Source organism: Gallus gallus, chromosome 5, assembly GCF_016699485.2.
Source record: "Gallus gallus isolate bGalGal1 chromosome 5, bGalGal1.mat.broiler.GRCg7b, whole genome shotgun sequence".
NCBI classification, from domain to species: Eukaryota; Metazoa; Chordata; class Aves; order Galliformes; family Phasianidae; genus Gallus; species Gallus gallus.
The window spans coordinates 20,942,096-20,961,006 of NC_052536.1; the positions used below are offsets into that span (position 1 = coordinate 20,942,096).

Here is an 18,911-nt window from a genome sequence, read left to right on the forward strand (position 1 = left end):
GCTCCTCACGCCCGCCGGGATGGCTGAGCTGCCGCCGGTGAGCCCTTCCCGACGGGAGCGGAGGCTGAGACGCCCCGCTCCATCCGTGGTGGCCGAGTGCCGCCTGCTGCACGGCCCGGGAACCGGAGGGCTGTTAGAAGAATGAGGAGAATTCAGGGCTGATTGCTCGTCTGGCGTAAACGGATAAATGGAATGAGATGATCTCTAAGGTCCCCTCCAGTGTAAGCCATTCTATGATTCAGTGACTTGACTGCGGTCACTTTATTTTCCAGTGGGAATCTGTCCCACAGAAGCTTTTCAGCCCCGGCCCCTGAGGATCCGTGCGACTAAACCACTGTTGCTGTGAGAATCTTTTATGCTCATCCACACACGGTCGTAGTACAAGTCTGTTAGACGCAGCTTCATCTGGTCTGTTCTTCACCTGCAGGCAGGGCAGCTGTGGGACACGAGCAGTAATCTTTTATGAAGAAATAAACAAATTCCAACGATTTCACAAGTACGTTGTTTTTCCTATGGAAAACCTACTGAAAATTGTGCAGAGGTCTGCAGTGATGTCAGTGTATGGAGTTCAGAGGGCAGTGTGCAGGAAGGGGAGTCAAATGCACAATGGCAACAGTTCATTATCAGATAGCTCTGTAACTTACCACAGAGCAATTGCCGCTTGAACCGGTGCAAGGAGAAAGAAGAGATGAAAATCCTGACTGATTATCACATCATTTGAATCCAGGAGGCATGCACTGCACAGCCTATGCAGGAGGAGGACGGCAAAAGAATAAGCCACGGGGCAAATGTTCTTCTAATGTGGCTCTGAGGTCTGTTGGAGCAGCCTTGGCCCCCCTCCTGGAATCGGTGCGATTTGTTGGGTGCTGGTGGTTTACGAATATACCCGTGTATGCTTTATGAATGTACGCACGCATAGAAGTGTGAAAAGGTGAAATACGGAGCGTGAGGAGCAGAGCGCAGTGCCGGAGAGCAGCGGGAAGCAGTGGTAGGGCACTGAGCGCGGGGTGGCAGCCAGGGGTACGCGGCTCCCCAGCCGGAGCACTTCCGTTCCAGCACAAACCCCGGCTAACGCTGCACCCCGTTTCATTTCCTTTGGCCGCCGAACGCCGACGGGTTTCTCAAGGCGGGGCAGCCGGTCCGCCGGCAGCCGCACAGCCCTGCAGGGGGCGCCATGCGGACACCGCTCCCGCCGCGCCGCGGCCGCTCTGGGACTTCCGCCTCGTTGGTGCTGACGGCGGCGGCCTGCGCGGAGCGGCGGCGGCCTGAGCGGCGACGGTGGCGTCAGCGGCGGCCTCGGTTGCAGCGGCGGCTCTGCCCCTTCCCCGCCGTGCCATGCCCACCGTCGAGGAGCTTTACCGCAACTACGGCATCCTAGCGGACGCCACGGAGACGGCGGGCCAGGTGCGGCGCGGCTGAGGCCTGCAAGGCCTCGCCGGGCCTGGGGCTCGAGTGGTGCGGCGGGGAGCTCCGGGCTGGGCGGGCCGGGCTGCCGCCGGGGCGCCACTGTGATACGGGGTGCCACCCTACTGCCTGCCTGCCGCACGGGGCTGCCCTCGCTGCGGGTTTCACGCCTCGGAGCAGGCTGTGGAACGACCTTTACGGCTGCGATCCCGCGGCGGCTTGCCGGGGGGGACGGGATTCGAGCAGCCCCTGCGGTGGCTGCTCTTCGCTTAGATGTGGCGTCCCGGTTATTTAGGAGTCAGTGAATGGAAGCAGCCTGCTTGTCGCGTGGGGCGCGGGGTTTTCCCTGCCGGGTTCGGGCCTTACAGGGGGTTTCGGTAGCCCTGCAGGTGCGGTGCGGTGCTGTTATAACGCGTAAATGGGAAAGTAGCTTTGCATACATGTACCTAGCAGTGGATTGTAAGTATGTACTATGACACAAGGTTATTTCGGTACTTCTTGAAGGCTTTGTAGTTTGTTGTTAAAGTTAGCTTAAACTCAAGTCTGTTTACTTTGCTTGTGTAACTGTGCCCCGGTGAAACAAAGTTGCAAGCAGGCCAACAAAAATATGAGCTCAGAGGTGATGAGAATAGGGAACTAAAATGTTGGGAGCTATGGGGAGAGAAAATAAGTAGGCGCCATAAGTGTGCTGTTTTATAAATGCATAGTCGCTCATTTTGACAATTGTGGGTAGCTCTTGTAAGACAGGAGTGGCTGTGTGAGGTAGAACAAACTCCAGAATGGCTACAAATGCTGCCTGTAGCGGGGATCAGTATCCCCTGAGGTGCCAGAACCTCTCAGGGTAAGAAGAGGGTGAGTGGAGAATGATGGATCCTGGTGCACTTTCCACTTACAGGCTTCCAGAGCCTCTCTGTGATTAGTATATTGTGCTGGGTTGATCTTCAGTAATCTTCTCTGGCACTTTTTTTAACTGATTGTATTTCTGGCACCCAAATGTTCTGTGACAAAATGTTCCATTGCTTCATTAACCTTTGTGAAGAAATTACCTTCTTTAAACTTCTCATTTCATAATCATAATGTGTCTTATTTCTGGATTCTGAGAAGCCATGAGTAATTGCTCTTTGTTCATCAATTTTATCCCTCTCTATTATCCCTTTATATTCCTATGAATGTGACGTCTCACATTCTTTGACTATAAAAAAGTCAGTCACGCTATCTCAAAAAGGAAACTTTGAACGTGAGGAACAGAGCAAGGAGACCACTAGAAATATAACACTGAGTGGAGTAATGTAAAGCACCAGAAGTATTTGGCTTCTAAAAGTGTTTCAGTTGTGAAAAGGACTGATAGGATGAGTCTACATCACAAGTAGAAAGAAGATGAGAACGTCAAAAGGAAAAAACAACTATCAAGAAGGGGTTTGAAAGAAAGAAGACAACACGCTTTTCCACAACGCTTTGTTAAACTTGTCATGAGATGTTAGGAAGTATTAATCAGCTCAAGAGCTGATTAAAAGAAATCAGTGGATGAGCGGTCAGTTTTCAGTTGTTCAGAAGCTCAGACATTCTTCTGTTACTGACTGGGGAGAAATGTGCAGAAGTGCAGGATTACTCTTTCTGCAGTTAGCTGCTCTTCCTTGGGCACTGGCTGCTGCTAGATAGGTGCTAAGACAAACTTCTGCCTCAACTGAATATTAGGAGTAGTTAGTGTGATCTAATAGAAATTCCTGGATCACAGGCTGCTTTGTTTCAGTTGCTTTATGGATGCTTTTCAACTATATGTGAAACTTAAGCAGTTTGTTTCACAAAGAAGTCATTACTTGCATGCAGTCTATGAATTTGTAACCGTAACAATATGTATTTGATGGTTAGTTTGTGCTGGCTTATACCTGTACATGCTGTGCTGCGTGCTGTGCTGCACACCTGTAGGGCAGCTCAGATGCAGGCGTGGGTCAGCTGAAAAGCAAACTTTCCATGGTAGTTTTCCTTCCACATCAGTGTCTCAGTCCGATTCAGAATCAGGCACTGCAGATGGGTGTCAAATGGAGTAAGGACTGTTAAAGCATCATTGGTCCTGAATATTAAAATCCAGCTCCCTATAAAGGGAGTTAAAGCAACATGCTGTTTTGTAAATTAGTATCTCTACTTGCTGCGAGTGAACTTCTCTATGGAGTAGGGGTGATGATATGTATGGCTCTGAGAAACTCAGAGCAGGTAAAGGAAAGTGTCCTGTACTGTTGGTGTTGCTCTTTGAAGTGGGCTATACTGCCTGAATATTCCTTTCACAACCACGAAGAAAGTTAGTGATAGAAGATGCTGATTTCTGCTAGCATCCTAGTGATGGTAACTTTTCTTTCTAGCAGAAGGTGTCCCTGCCCAGGGCAGGGGGTAGAACTGGGTGATCTTTAAGGTCTCTCCCAACCAAAACCATTCTGTGAATAGGTAACCACAGCAAAGGCTTGAATTTATTGTGAAGGTTCGGTCCTGCAGGCACCTCAGAAATGCCTGTGTGATTTGGGTTGGAAGAACTGGATGGAGACTTTTCCAAACTGCTGCTAAAGTGTTTGGGTTTTTTTCTCAGTATTTCAACTGTAGGTTAATTAATTTATTTGTCGCATCCAATCTTTGCTAACAGATTTTTCAGAACTCTCATACGTCATTTCAGCTGTTCAAATAGATGCCAAGGATACTTCGGAGCAATGAGTTATAGCAATCACTCATGATTTGTTACAGTTGTAAGGTTGTTGGCAGAGGTAACCTCTGTATGAGAGAGCGGACAAAAGGCAGAAGCTGGTCGGGAAAAGTATTGCTTAAACTCAGTGAAGAAGGTGATAATGTAATTCCTTTAGTTTGTGCCAATCTAATCACAAGTGGCACGTAAGAGCTGTTAGCCTTAGGGCAAAGAGTTTGAACAGTAAGCTCTTGAACAGATCCTGGAACCAAAAGATCAGTACAGTCAATAGGGATAGATTTTACTGGATTAGTGAGATTGTATTGCTCTAAGAGAGAAATGCACTTCTTTGTATGAGACTTGTATAACGCAGTGCGTTTTAATAGGCGCAATAGAAGAGGAAAGAGAAAATCCTTTCATTTCTTGTGAAAGTACCAATATATTTTCTATTTTCTGTTCTGTTTTTTTCCTCTTCCAGCACAAGGATGCCTACCAGGTGATCTTGGATGGCGTGAAAGGAGGCGCCAAGGAGAAGAGACTTGCAGCCCAGTTTATCCCAAAATTCTTCAAGCATTTTCCTGAATTAGCTGACTCAGCTATCAATGCCCAGTTGGACCTCTGCGAGGATGAAGACGTTTCTGTAAGAATGGGGACCAGAAACTTCTATCTAGTTGCTATGTTGATTTGTATTTTGTTCTTTCTTTCCTTTCTTTTTTTCTTTCTTAGCCTATGTCTTTCAGGAGGGGAGGGTTGGTCTCTGGAAGCCTTAAACACTTAGTCATATTCCTGCAATAGAAAAATCTATTGTGTGATAGTATGGGAAGATAAATCATTTTTCCTTTGTCTTTTCACTCCCATCATTGATCAACAGAATAGCTCTGTAGAAAGAAGCTTAGATATGGTTTCTTTGAATATCTATTGCATTTCTCCTTTCAAAGCACTTTGTGGTAATGGATTCCAATAAATCTTGCTGGGAGGCAAGAAAATTTCCTTTGCACCTGAGAACCGTAAGGTTGTGACTCTGACTTCATGCAGAAGTCTTGAGATGCTTTGTGCTTATTCTTGTTTTGAAATAAGCTGAAGCATCTGTGGAGGCTGGATCTTAAAAGATGCGAGCAGGTGATTGAAGCAGTTTTGGCAATGCTGGGAAAAAAAACATTATTTCTCTGCCATATACACACCTGTAACGGTGTCCTTTCCATTAGCAAATAATGCTCCATAATAACTCAGATCCCAGCCCTTTGTTGTGTTTGTTACTTAAACTGCTGATCAGATTAATTATTCTGTGAGTGTAGTTGCTGGTCAAATTGCTTTTTCTCCAGTTCTGCCTAAATCTAAGAAAAATATATTTTTTTCTTCTTCCAAAGTACGTCTTAATAGTTTCATAGCAAAGAGGGTGGTTGGTCTGTCATCAGAGTCTGACAGCTGAACATCACTGTGAGAACGTGATGCTCATGTGAAGAGGATATGTGGCCGTTTTCTCTATCTTGGCTGATTTTTTCCACCAAACTTGATACAGCGGTTGAAATGTCCAAGTTCTTTTGTACTCTTTAATCTTTCTTTTTGTGGTACTATTCCACAATTTTCCATTATTTTTTCTTTTCCTGGTGCAAACTCCACAGATCCGGCGCCAGGCAATTAAGGAGCTGCCTCAGTTTGCCACCGGAGATAATCTTCCCCGGGTAGCAGACATACTGACCCAGCTTCTGCAGTCAGGTAGGAGATGCTCACCTGGAAACGTATACAGTTTGTTCTGTAAAATGTTTTCTGTTGATTGATTATTTTGCTGCAGAGCAGCCTGTCCCAGTGGCACTCACAGCCAGCTTCTGCTCTTTTTCCCCTCTTTTATTTACTCTCCTGTTATGCTGCTCCTTTTGTGAATTATTCTGTGAATTTTTTGTGAATTATTATTGTGAATCTTTTTCTGTCTCGGACCTTTTTCATTTAAGTTCTTGGAAAGTGAGATGGGAAAATAATTTAGTGCAGTCTGTAACTGTACATTTACCTTCTGAGCGAGGGCTATTGGATTTCTAATCCAGAAACTTTAACGAAAAGATGGAATGTGTTTTTTGTACAAAATATCTAATTTGGAATTTAATATATGGTGTTTTCTATAATTCAGTAGGTCTATAGAGTGCTAAATATTAGATGTTCAAAACTGTATTACAAATGCTTGCTTGGGTCTCTACAGTACTGGTTCTCAGAAGAGAAATATTTTTAAGGGACATGTACATTTCTTCATTTAGTTTAGGGAAAATTGTTTCTTCCATTGAGAAATTCTGTAGATCAAAAAGAAAGCATTTGTTTCCTTTGCCTGAATTGAATAAAGGCGAGCTTATTCAACTGCTCCTTAAAATTATCAAACTTACTGAGTTAAAACTTTCTTTCAAGTTTTCAAGCCTGTCACATTTGTAATGTTGAAGTTTTGGGGGGCAAGAGGATGAGGATGAGATGGCAAATAGCCTTTTTCATTTCACTCCAGCTTTCATAACCGTGGCTTTCCGCTTCCACTGTCTAATAGCAGTTAATACACAAGTTACATTATTTGTAATGCTGATGATAGAATCCTTCTTGTTTGACATCAGAAATCTTTCTGCATTTATGTTTGCTTTTCAAGGATATTAATATGTGTTTTTTTCTCTCTTCAGATGATTCTGCAGAATTCAATTTGGTGAACAATGCTTTGCTCAGTATATTTAAGATGGATGCTAAAGGTAAAGGGCACGTTTTTCTGTAAATGTATTTTTTTAATACTTTCTACTACCTAATGCAGCGAGAGCTGGACCAAAATTTATACCATTTTAGTACAGTGCAAAAGTTAGAGATGTATTCATTACTTTGTTTTGCAAACAGTACTGAAATTTGTAATAGTTGTGGATCAAAATTACGCAGACCAGTAAAAGGATGGTGTCTCTTATATCAAACTATGGAAATTATTTTTAAAGGTTTTATGGAGTCTTAAAGGAAACTGCTGTCTTCTGTACGGATGGCTCAGCTGCTAAGTTTCAAAATAATTGGTGTTTCCTGATTCATTCTCCTTTCAGGGACCTTGGGAGGCTTATTCAGTCAAATTCTTCAGGGGGAAGATATTGTGAGAGAAAGAGCCATCAAATTCCTCTCTACAAAACTGAAAACCCTTCCTGAAGAAGTGCTGACTAAGGAGGTTGAAGAGTTCATATTAGCTGAATCAAAGAAGGTGAGCATTTTACGCTGCAAGTTTAGATATTATTAAACTATCACTGCCAATGTTTTGGAGGTCTGTTATTTAAAACCGGTCACGGTAGAGGCCTGGTAAAGAGCCTGGCTTGTAGTCTTGATCACATGCTCTTAAGAATTGGAATACTGCTGTTCGGTACCACCTCTCTCTATTCCTTCACACTGAAAAAAGGCTCGTTTCCTTAAGCTCTTCTCTTAGAGCGTGTGTTCCAGACACTGGCCGTCTAAGTGGCTGGACTTCTGAGGCTTATCGACAGCATGCTTTATCTTTTCAAATCAAATAGTTTTGTCCTGGAGGTTTGCAAATTACTACAATGGAAATATGTTTTCTGGTGTTTTATTAAGGTACTGGAAGATGTGACAGGTGAAGAATTTGTTCTATTCATGAAAATATTGTCTGGATTAAAAAGCTTACAGACAGTAAGTGGGAGGCAGCAACTAGTGGAGTTGGTAGCCGAACAAGCTGACCTGGAGCAAACGTTCAATCCATCGGATCCAGATTGCGTGGACAGACTTCTGCAGTGTACTCGACAGGCAGTGCCACTCTTCTCAGTATGTATATGTTTCTTTCGTATGAGAAGTAATTTGGAAAGTTGATATCTGTAGCTCATCTTCAGTATTCTGAGTGATTACATTAGAATGAAAACATACCAGTACTTCTCTGCCTTTCATGTGTTAGAATGTTGGAAGGCACTCTTTAAGCCCATGAATGCAGACAGCTTTTGCGTATTCTCTGCTCTTCAACATTTTCTTTCAAATTTATGATGTTACAGTCAATTAGGACAAGATTCTCACACTAGGTTTGTATATGTGTTTGGTCGATTCAGGTCTGATACCAGGCAACTGCAGCATCCATTGTCCTTTTACCATGTTATGGGCAATCTTTTTTAGCACTTGTTGCAGAATAACTCAGAGTTTAAGCTACCTTGAAAGGGTCTTTGCATTTCAGAGTTGATAAGTTTAATAAAGCCTTAAGGTATATCTGTGTTGGTAGACATTCACAAGGTTGGCAGAGTGATGGGGGGGGAATATTCAATTCATTCGAAAGAGTCATCTGAACCTGTGTTGTTTTCTGCAGAAGAACGTTCATTCCACAAAATTTGTTACTTACTTCTGTGAGCACGTGCTTCCGAACCTCAGTGCTTTGACTACTCCAGTGGAGGGTCTTGATATCCAGTTAGAGGTAAGACAAAGCTACAGTGTCTTTGAAATCCTGAGAAATATGCATCTGTACTGTTGGAAACCTAGCTACACTAGGAAAATAATGTTTGCTGTATTGAGGCATGACTGAGCATTGACTTTTAAAGCATATCATTTGTCCCAGCTTTTGAGATGAGGCTAGAATATAAGTAGATCAGTGTAATCATCTTTATATTGCTGTCAATTTTTTTTAAGCATGTAGCATTTACTGAAATTATTGTGGTGTAGCTTGTGTTAATTTAGTCTCCTAAGGGAGTGGCTTAATGGCTGTAATTTTGCTTACATTAATCAGTGCTGCAGTTTCAGTTAAATCATTATGAATCTCCATGTAAAGGTGAGCTAAGCATGAGAGAACAAGGTTTTCGTTTACAGAAAAGTGTTGGTGTTGCTTGCTGGGATTGGACAGCAATACCTGTGTTTCTGTTTGGGGATGTGAACAGACCAGGCATATTCCCCCTTACATTGTTTCCTGAGACCAGGAGTTTGAGGTTTTTTTAAAATCTGTAATAGCTGACCTCTACTGCACCAACAGGAATGATATAATGATTTCATTTGGACTGAAAGTTCAGCTTCCTTTCTTCTCTGTTAACACATAAAAACCAGCTATCCTTATGCATAGGTCCTGAAGCTTCTTGCTGAAATGAGTTCATTTTGTGGAGATATGGAAAAGCTGGAATCAAATTTGAAGAAGTTATTTGATAAATTGCTGGTAAGACTAATTCAACTTTTTACTCATGTAAAACACTAAAATAAACACTTTTCATCACAGCAAGTTCTGCTAATCCATTAATGGGTTTATCCTTTTCAAAAGTGTCAATATCACGGGTAACATTGTCCATAATACAAGGACTAACAACACTTGCCATTCAGAGCCCTTCTAAAAATAAAGAAAGGTATGTTGGTCTTAATCCAGTATACGTGCAGTAAAAGGCAAAAAAGTACATAGCAACGGGAGACTCATCTCGAGTCTCATTAAATGCTATATCTGCACTGCTAATGCTAAACAAATTCTGCACTGTTTCAGAAACATTGATTCAGTTTGTTGTTGCTTCCTGTAGTAGCAGTGCTACCATAGTGTCTCCTGTGACTCAGAGGTGCCAGGGAACATGAGTGTAGGCTAACTACATGCACCAGGACTTGTGGAGCAGCTCCACACGTTAGTGTGGAGATGGGAAATTCTTCTTAAATTGTCAGTAAAAATAAAGCCTCCAGTTCAAACACTTCAAATGAACTGTCAATCCATGTAAATGTGCCTCAGATATTTGTTTCTCCTTTCTGTTCATTAGGAATATATGCCGCTTCCTCCAGAGGAAGCAGAGAATGGAGAAAATGCTGGTGGTGAAGAGCCCAAGTTGCAGTTCAGTTATGTCGAGTGTCTCTTGTATAGCTTCCATCAGCTGGGTCGTAAACTTCCAGATTTCCTCACAGCCAAACTGAATGCAGAGAAATTGAAAGACTTTAAAATCAGGTAATTGTTTAGGGGCAGGTCCTGGAATTCTGTTAAAAAGCGTTACTTTGAGGACTTTTCTTTGTGGAAAAATGTTTAGAACTTCATTTTGCTTATGCTCTCGTTTTATAGGAATATGTAAAATTAACCACTTGCTTTTTTCAACTTTCTAGGCTACAATATTTTGCTCGAGGGTTGCAGGTGTATATTCGACAGCTTCGTCTAGCACTCCAGGGTAAAACAGGAGAAGCCTTGAAAACAGAGGAGGTAAGTGTTGTGGAAATAGTGACTTCATAATTGAGCATATAGAAATAACCACTGGTGCATAATGATAGGCTACCATCTGTTGTAAGCATGCAAGTAAGTAAAGGGAACAATGCTGCTAATATCTATTGCCACTTTCTCTTTAAACTTATTTATGTTACCTATGTTTTAGATGTAAGCTCAGCTTGTCCACTAATCTTATTTCAAAGACATGGTTTTATTTTATTTTATTTTATTTTTTGCATACAATATTACAGTTCATTATTAAAATTCAGTTACCAACTACTAAACTTTATATTTCTGGGTTCTCTCAGATTTGAAATAAGGGAAAAGGCTACAGGTTACATCATTTAAATAAACTGAGAATGTTGCTTGGCATTGAGAACATTGCCTTCAACTTGATGCGAGTTCTGCAGATTGGCCAGTTTCAAAATAATCAGGAAGGCTTTGAATAATACTAAATGTCTACTAAGGCTGCAGTTGTGATAATGGTTCAGTACCCGATTGGGTTATTGTTTATTTTGTACGATTTCTGAGCATTACTCCTGCATTGTTTTAACGTGGGTCCTAGTGATGTAACTGCAGTCTAACAACAGAGGAATGCACAGGAGTGGGAAGTACACTGGAACATTACAAACAAATGGCTGTTGTAGAGCTGCTGGAAGCCTAAAAACCTGTAACCTTGCAAGTATGCACACACCTTTCACTACTGCTACAGTGGTTCACTCAATAGAAACTGTTATAATTTTAAGCTACTGGAATAGCAGGTATTCAGTGGTAATTTTTTTTTTTTTTTTAACAGAACAAGATCAAAGTGGTTGCTTTGAAAATAACCAATAACATTAATGTTTTAATCAAGGTAAGTCTTAACATTATGAGGAAATAAATTCACACAGTAGAGCAACTTATGAAGAAAAAAAGGAATAATTTGAACCAAATCATATCGTGTTAAGTTAGTCTTTGTTAGTCAGCTGAGTGTGCTGCCTACTCTTCTGCTTCTGAAGAGACATAGATCTGCTGCTTCTGCTCCTTAGCTGCAGCTGGGAAAGGGTACATATCGAGGCCCTTTTTAGTGGCAGCAGTTGTCAGCAGGAGTAGATAACCTTGCTTTAAGGGAGTGTGGATTCTAGCTGAGCCTTCTTCCATCTCATTTTCCATTTCTGCTGTGCTAGAGACAGGTAAGGAATAGTTAGAAGAGTTGCAAAGATATGTAAAGGAAGGGAGAGGCAAAGGAAACTGCTATTTAGAGCTGTTTTCTCCAAACAATCTGGGAGAGATGGGCTGAAGAAATATCCTTCTATCCACAGACCTCGAAAACATTCTTATCTCTTTGAACTTAAAACTTCACCAACTTCACTAGCTGCCTTTCTTCATATTCTATCCCCCACCTCTAATCCATGACCACAAACTAAATTTTGCCCATTCAATTGAGAAACTTTTTTTAACCTTCACAACTGGGATATCAGATGTGCCTGCAGGAGCCATTTAGTTCTTTAAAAGATAGAGGGGTTTTGTTGTTGTTGTTTGTTTGTTTTTGCATAGGTAGAGAAACAAAGTGTGTTTTTGCAGTATAAGGTGTTATTCTGGTAATACAAATCTCATTTGAATTCCCTACTAAAGGATATGGAACTAAGGCAGTTAGTTTGTGTTCTGTTCTCTGCCACAGGACTTTAAAGGTTTGGGTTTTAAAACTCTTCAAAGGCAAGTGCTATGCTGGAGCCTCTGTAGGTAACCAAAACTTTGAGCGCAGTGGATGTGGATTTGACTGCAGAATGAACTGTCCAATTTTGTCTCCGCAGGATCTCTTCCACATTCCCCCTTCTTATAAAAGTACAGTCACGCTGTCCTGGAAACCGGTACAGAAGGCAGATGCAAAGTAAGATGTTTTTCATTAACAGCAACAATGAAAAAAGTGTTGTTAACTTTTGCTGTTCACAAAACAAAGATTCCAAGCTGTGTGTTTATATAATGTATGCAGCACAAGTTAAAAGTTTCGCAACCAGAATTAAAACCCATCCTGAAAGGATTTAAAGCTGTGATATAATAATCTTGGTCTTGCTTTAGGGATACAATAGCCTGAACCAACTAGAGACTAGTCTACTTCCTTTTCAGAATTATTATTGAGGACGTCTTCAGTAGTTGCTGCTAGTTTACAGTTGTTAATCTTTGAAGCTGAATAGTTATTCCTGTACTTGTCACCACAGGGGTAAAATGATCTGTTTTTATTTTCTTCTGTCAGTCAAAAAAGAACAAGTGAAGATACAACCTCAAGTTCACCTCCAAAGAAAGCTTCGGCAGGACCAAAAAGGGATGCCAGGCAGATATATAATCCTCCCAGTGGAAAATACAGTAGTAACCTGGGCAGTTTTTCTTACGGTAAGTTAGGCAGCTTGGAAAAACTTTGTCCAATCACAGTTGTGCCTTTGGGAGTGGGGGGAAAGTGCAAATTAAGCACGTTCTCAGAAGGTCACATTGTACTGTCACCAATTTTTGTGTGTAATGACCTCTTTCTAACTGCTCATCAGTTAGTGTTTGAGTACCGTCAGCCTATATAGACTGTAATGCGACTTGCCAACTTAGTTTTAGTAGTGTTTAAATACATAAGCTTTTATGAGGGAACGGTTTCAAGTACTCTATCTCAAAATTGAGAACATACCCTGAATTTCCAATTGGCGGATCAGTTTCTGCGAGTGACCCCTGCCTGTCTTATGACTTGACCTGTGTTCAGTTCTTCTTATAGTTATTGCTAATGTGCAGACCTTTGCCAAAGCTTTTAGGATTTGTCAGATGTACTGTGTGTGCTCCCAGTGTCAGAGTGAATCTGTCTTTCTGAAAGTCGTTTCTGTGGGTGAAATAGGAGAGCAGTTGCAGGCTGGATGAGCAAGTGCAACAGTGGCAGCAGCACCCGGATGTCCATTGGGCCTACCTCTGCCAAGTAAATGGCTTGCCGTGACAGTTTATCACCCATGCCCATAGATTAAAAGAAAAAAAAAACTCATATAAAACATTGTCTTACATCTAAAGGAAAAGGGGAACAATCTGAGAATTTTTTACTGCAGACTTCAGCTAATGCAGCTCTATACTTTTATATAACCTTGTAATTCAGCATTTGTAAAAACTTGAGACTTCTCAGTTTGCTACTGGGTTTTTTTTTGTTAGTGAGATGCCCAGGCCTCTCATCCACTTTAAATTTCTGTACATTTTAAAATATGCCCATGGTTCTCTTCGTAGTTTAAAAGACTGCATGTGAGGAGAAAGCATAGAAGAGGAATGAGAGTTTGATTCGCTTTTTTTTTTCCCCACTGTGATTAGATTGGCTCTTTACAGAGAGAAACAAAACATCTTTTGCAGTACAGAATAGTTTGTAAAATAGTTTGTGTGGTATCCAGCTGTACCTAAGGTCTTTCATTTGGATATACATTAGGGTACCAGCCTAACGAAGAAACTTAAGTATGCTTATAACTTCAGGATAGAAAAAGGCAGGCTGAAAAAGTTGTGAGTTTCCATCATTGTATAAAATCAGTAAGAGCAAGTCAGGCAAACATATGTCAAGATCAGCATTATTGGACTGAAGGATGAACTAGGTGGCCAAGTGAAGTTATTTACGGCCCAGTTTTCAGGGCTACCTCAGTCACAGTATGCAGAAAGACTATGCGTGGCTTAACCAGGCTGACTCAACTCTCCTGATCATCCTTGTACAGTTAGCACTCCAGAGTGCAACTCAGGTCTTACAACAAGCAAGATTAACCTCAGAAACTGAAGTCAGCCTTAATACCTCTACTTACTGCTCTTTAGTTCTCATCGGTATACAGCATGAAACCTGTATGAAAAGTTTTGATTTCTATTTCAGAGCAAAGAGGTGGTTTCCGGGGTGGACGAGGAAGAGGCTGGGGAGGACGTGGCAATCGTAGTCGAGGAAGAATCTACTGAGTAGACCCTTGTATCTTCCCTGGCCCCAATGGGCTAAAGCGAAAGTACACTCAGCAAAAGATTGCTTGGAGTATTGTTTCCTTCAAGGACTGCCTTCCGCTAAGACTGACTTAAATGTTCTTTATACCTTTGTATGTATGATCTACTTTTCTAACGGACTACAACTTGTCCATAGTGAAACTACAACTGTATTTTTGGATGCTTACAGTCAGCAGTTTTGGGTTCTTATTTTTGAAGTGTCTTCAGGATTTATTCAAAATTGGAAAAGAGCATAGATGTTTTATCAAAACTTACATCTTGATTGTTTGCATATTAACCTAAAAATCAGCTACTGCATTACTGATACTATGTAATTGATTTTATGTATTAAGTAATGGATAGGAAAGGCATGACTACAGAGATACGTCAGATAAGCTTAGCACCTAAAGTAATCCTTTCCTCGTCTGTAATCATATTTTGCAATATGTGGAGAAGAGTACCATTGTTAGATTTGCTTTTATTTACTTACAATGAACTTGACTGAGAGACATGCTGGTTTTCTGAAGTTTGCAACTTGGTTGGAAATTTATTTTGCTTGTAGCATGAAGCAGTCCTTTTACTTAGAAACGTGGAGAATGTGGTGTTCTTTTGTTTTGTACATCTTACTCTTCTCCGTGCATTGTAATGCAAAAGTGCTGTTTTGCAAAGGAATTTTAAATGTTTGATATGAATACGTGCATATACTTATGCCAGGAAATGAACAGGAAAAACAAAACAATAAATCACTAGAATTATTCCAGGAATGGGCAAAGACTGATGCAGTGATTAAGCTTTGTAGACTGGAGCTGGACCGTAGCAGTACCTGGCTCTTTTCTGTGTTTTGCAGATTTCTGGGTTAGTTGGCACTCAAGGGTTGTGTTTTTGTTTTGTCTTTTTACCAATACAGTTGCATTTAAAAATATATAAATAAAATTGTATTTTGGGTAACGTTGAAAAATTCCAGCAGTGTAGTCGAATTCAAGTGGAAAAATTAACAAATCCATGCTATTGTTTTTTTTCATAGCAACTTGGAGTTCTTATTATTTACTGGTGTACACCCAGAAAATACAATGTAAGAGCACAATGCTTTTTTTTTTATTCTCACCACTTAAAATTTTTACTTCTCAGGTCACTCAACATTGTAAAGGGGTAGCTGGTAGTAAAAAAAAAAAAAAAAAAAAAAGAAAAAACAAAATTTGGGGCAGGGGAAGAGAATTTCTAACAAGACTTCCAGGGCATGTTGATGTACAATAGCTTAGGCTGTAGAAGAATGAAGATCTTTTCTTATCCTCCCTTTTTTTTCTGCGGTCATTTGGTATCCACATATGAATGCTTGAAAGTGATGTTTTGCCACCTAGTTCCATTTGTATTTGCTTGTGAATCTGACTCAGGTGTCTTCATTAACACTTTGATTATTTATCACTGCAGTCAAAAAGGCAGAATACCAAAATTATGTCAAAGTTGGAGTTATTGACCAAATTGTTAGTCTATTTTTGCTCAACTCTGGAGCAGCAGGCATCGAACTTAGGACATTCCAAGACATGGGAGCTAACCTGTACTTCTGAATGCATGCCAGCTGCTGAAATCAGGTTTGTCACTAAAAGCAACAAACTTGGCGAAGAATTTTTCAAGCACAAATGCATGAGATCAAACTGTCACTCTGAAAACAGGCACTAGATGGTAACAAGCTTTCATTGAAGGAAAGAAGGAAGATATTTTGCACTTGTGGCAATAATTTGTTGTCTTGAGGGGATTTAAAAATGTAATCTCCAAGCCTAAATGATGCTTGCATTTAGATTAATAGCTAGGCACTAGCAGCTTATTTTCTCACTGAGTTTGGAGTGAGCTTTCGTGGGGCTCCTGTTTTCCAGAGATGACGTGCAAAGTTCTTGTAGCCTCAGAAGTAGTTAGATTTTCTCCCTCACTTTCATATTTAACTTAAATGCAGTGAGTTCTTGTGGAGACACCTGTTCACCATCTTGATGACTTGTAAATGTTCCCTTATGCTTTTGGAATAAATTCATTTTGTAATTTTGTTTGGCTCATTGTTTTACAGTTACTCTGCAGCATTTTATGCTGGCTTAGTAGCAGGGTGCTGTGCCTCATTTTGGTTTAATGACTTACTCATGAGATTGCCATAAATGTATTGGGCCGTTTGTCATTAAGGAATATTTTTCAAGACTGTATTAGCTGCTTCAATGTGAGTAATTCAACTGAAATAGAAAATTTTGGACAGTCATTTAAATATTCAACACAGGCTGCGTGTCTCACGGATCCATTATGTTTTATTTGGGAATGTATCATGAAAAGGAGACGTTGTCACATTCACGTAATATTCTAGATGTTGCCAGTGCAATAAAATATGTTGGTGTCTTGACAGCAACAGCGGCTTGGAGTAAAGGCCTGATTTATTTGGTGAGCAGTGCAGCCTCATGTGAGAACCTGGGCAACTGTAAGTACCACAACTGTGGGACTGTTGCGTCCTTAAGGGAACGCAAACCCTTGTCTTAGTCAACCGCTCTGTCAGCATTTGTAAACTTCTTTCTTAATTGCAGGTGCTGGCTGTGTGTTACAGGCACGCTTTTCTGTCCGGCAGGCTGAGGAAGGCAGCTGTCCTGAAGGAGCACAACTGCTCGCAACTCGGCTGCGAACGCTGCAGAAAGGTACAACGGACCGAAACCTGAATTTGGAAATCCTGGTTGGGCCTGGGACGTCGTGGCTACAGCTGAGCCGGTGTTCCTCGTAGTGAACGTGGATGCCGTCAGCTGGAGTAGAAACGAAAAGTAATTCATAAGTATATGAAGGAAAGGCGGGCCGCCTCGGGGAGGGCCCTGGCAGAGCGCGGCACCCGGGGGGGGGGCCTGCGGCCCCGCCCCGTCCGGAGCCCACCTCCCAAAATGGCGGAGCGTGTGTTTCCGGTTCCGGGTGGTGCGGGCAGGCCGGGATTAGGGAAGATGGCGGCGGCAGCGGCGTCCGGGTGGGGCGGGCTGGGACGGGCGTGGGTCTTCTCCGGCTGGGCGCTGGGCTTGTGCTCGTTGCTGGCCTCGGGGACGCGGCCCGCCGCCGCCACCACGCACTGGGTGGTCACGGAGGACGGGAAGATCCAGCAGCAGGTGAGGCCGGGAGCGGGGGGCGGCCGGGAGCCGCGGTGGTGGGGGAGCTCCTGCCCGCGCCTCTCTTCGTCGCAGCCTGAGCCCCTCCCGGCCTTCCCGCGGCGGGGCGAGCGGCGGGAGCTCTCGGGCGGGCAGCTGCCGTACTGCCCTTTGCCGCCCGGCCGTTGCCATCCGCCGAGCCCCGTTAGCTCTAGGAGCGGCTCTTAGGACGCGATCGGTGCGGTCAGGCTTCTGAATGAGTGTGCGATTTCGCACTCCACCGCCCCGCCCCGCCTGCTTTCCGCTTCTTCTGGAAGTAAAACGTCGAACTGACACCATGGCAGCTGGCTGCAGGGGTGCACTCTGGCCTCGTTCAGTTCTTGTGGGTGTACTCAGCGCGAATTCTTTTGGCGCTGGGCTGTACCTCACGCGCTGAGAATGTTTGGGTTTCATGTTGGAGTTCTGTCGTGCGGGATCTGATCTCTTGTTTATCTGTTGCGTTTTCGGATGTGCTTTGGTTGTAAACATCACTACCACGGCTGTCCTTGGCTGGAGTGGGAGGCAGAAAGCTCTGCCTCCATCATTTTTTATCAACAGTAGAACAGCGTGGAGCAATGAGAGTCTGTTAACATCACTTTTCTTCTGAGAGAGGCTTTTGCTGGGCTCTCCTGTGCGCATCTGTAGTCCTGAGGCAAGTGGAGCTGCCTGTGCCTGAGGAGGCCCTGCTGCCTCTGTCAGCCTTGGGCAGTGCCTCGTGGGCTGCCTGCATGGGTCCCAGCACTGTAACCTCACTTAAGCACAAGCTAATGAATGACAGCACTCACAGTGTTATTTCTCCTCCTTTTCCCACTTTCTTTAGTGGGGAAATGATGAAAGTATACGCTAATGGGCTGTTAGCATCCGTGCGTGTGTATATTAATTGTGTATTATCAACTCTGGATGAAGTGTTGATTTTGATTATTGCATGAAAAGCAGCTGTGACTTGAAAAAATCTAATTAGCTAAAATGACTGGAAAATCTAATTAGCTAAATCCAGCACTGCTTTTAAGAAGTGTCGTTTTATGATGTTGCATAAATGATGGATGCATTTAGAAGCTTCCACTGTACAGCTGTAAGCTATTTAATTACATTAGTCTTCTAACTAGTGGCATTCTCGTGTTCCTTTTGTAAACTACTTAAAAACTAAGTTGATGTGATAAAATGTCGTCTGTAGAACAAGTTAACTTTTTCTTTTAACCTGTACCATTATAATGAATTCACCCATTACCAGTAAGGAAGCCCAAATTATAAATACAGTATACTTGGGATATGAGAAGCTGTGTTCCTCAGTAACTGGGATGTAGTGCTTTTTCATGAAGTGGTGCTTATTCTCCAGTGACTTATTTATAGTAGGATGTACTTCAGCATCTGTTAGCTTTTTCTCTCTGACACTTGAGAAAGTGGACCTTAACTTTGTGTCTATTGCTATTGCCACCCCTGTGGAGTACCTCGGGCCTTCACTTTTTCCATTTATTTGTGTGTTGGAAAATGAGAAATGTGGACATTTTTCTAGAGTGAGCTTGTATTTTGTGTGTGTATACATATACACAGACATAAATACATATTTTGCTGCTAGGTATGTATGTGTATTGCTGCTAAATGTTGGACCACAATGGATGACCTCTTCCGTTCA

At 42.3% G+C, this 18,911-nt stretch overlaps 2 protein-coding genes across 3 annotated transcripts in view; both read left to right on the top strand.

Annotated features, from left to right (window-relative positions):
• The first annotated feature begins 1,227 nt into the window (after positions 1-1,227).
• API5 (apoptosis inhibitor 5) lies at positions 1,228-16,182 on the top strand. The gene is made up of 14 exons (NM_001006474.2): positions 1,228-1,404; positions 4,551-4,712; positions 5,695-5,788; positions 6,721-6,786; positions 7,117-7,268; positions 7,634-7,840; positions 8,367-8,471; positions 9,108-9,197; positions 9,775-9,956; positions 10,109-10,202; positions 11,002-11,058; positions 11,999-12,075; positions 12,439-12,575; positions 14,050-16,182. The coding sequence occupies exons 1-14, from the start codon at positions 1,336-1,338 to the stop codon at positions 14,127-14,129; spliced, it is 1,572 nt and encodes a 523-aa protein (NP_001006474.1). The 5' UTR covers positions 1,228-1,335; the 3' UTR covers positions 14,130-16,182.
• Positions 14,056-18,911, top strand: part of TTC17 (tetratricopeptide repeat domain 17) — a 56,288-nt gene continuing 51,432 nt past the window's right edge. For both annotated transcript variants that reach the window (XM_015287199.4, XM_040701409.2), the window contains exon 1: positions 14,056-17,260. In XM_015287199.4, coding sequence (XP_015142685.4) covers positions 16,946-17,260 — 315 coding nt within the window. In that variant the 5' untranslated portion in view covers positions 14,056-16,945. The remainder of the gene's footprint in view (positions 17,261-18,911) is intronic.

What these genes read in the sequence shown, in the direction of transcription:
- API5 (NM_001006474.2), top strand. Translation starts at nt 1,336, where the DNA reads ATGCCCACCGTCGAGGAGCTTTACCGCAACTACGGCATCCTAGCGGAC. An exon ending in AGGCAGTGCCACTCTTCTCA is followed by an intron (nt 7,841 to 8,366) that starts GTATGTATATGT and finishes TGTTTTCTGCAG; the next exon opens with AAGAACGTTCATTCCACAAA. An exon ending in GTCTTGATATCCAGTTAGAG is followed by an intron (nt 8,472 to 9,107) that starts GTAAGACAAAGC and finishes CCTTATGCATAG; the next exon opens with GTCCTGAAGCTTCTTGCTGA.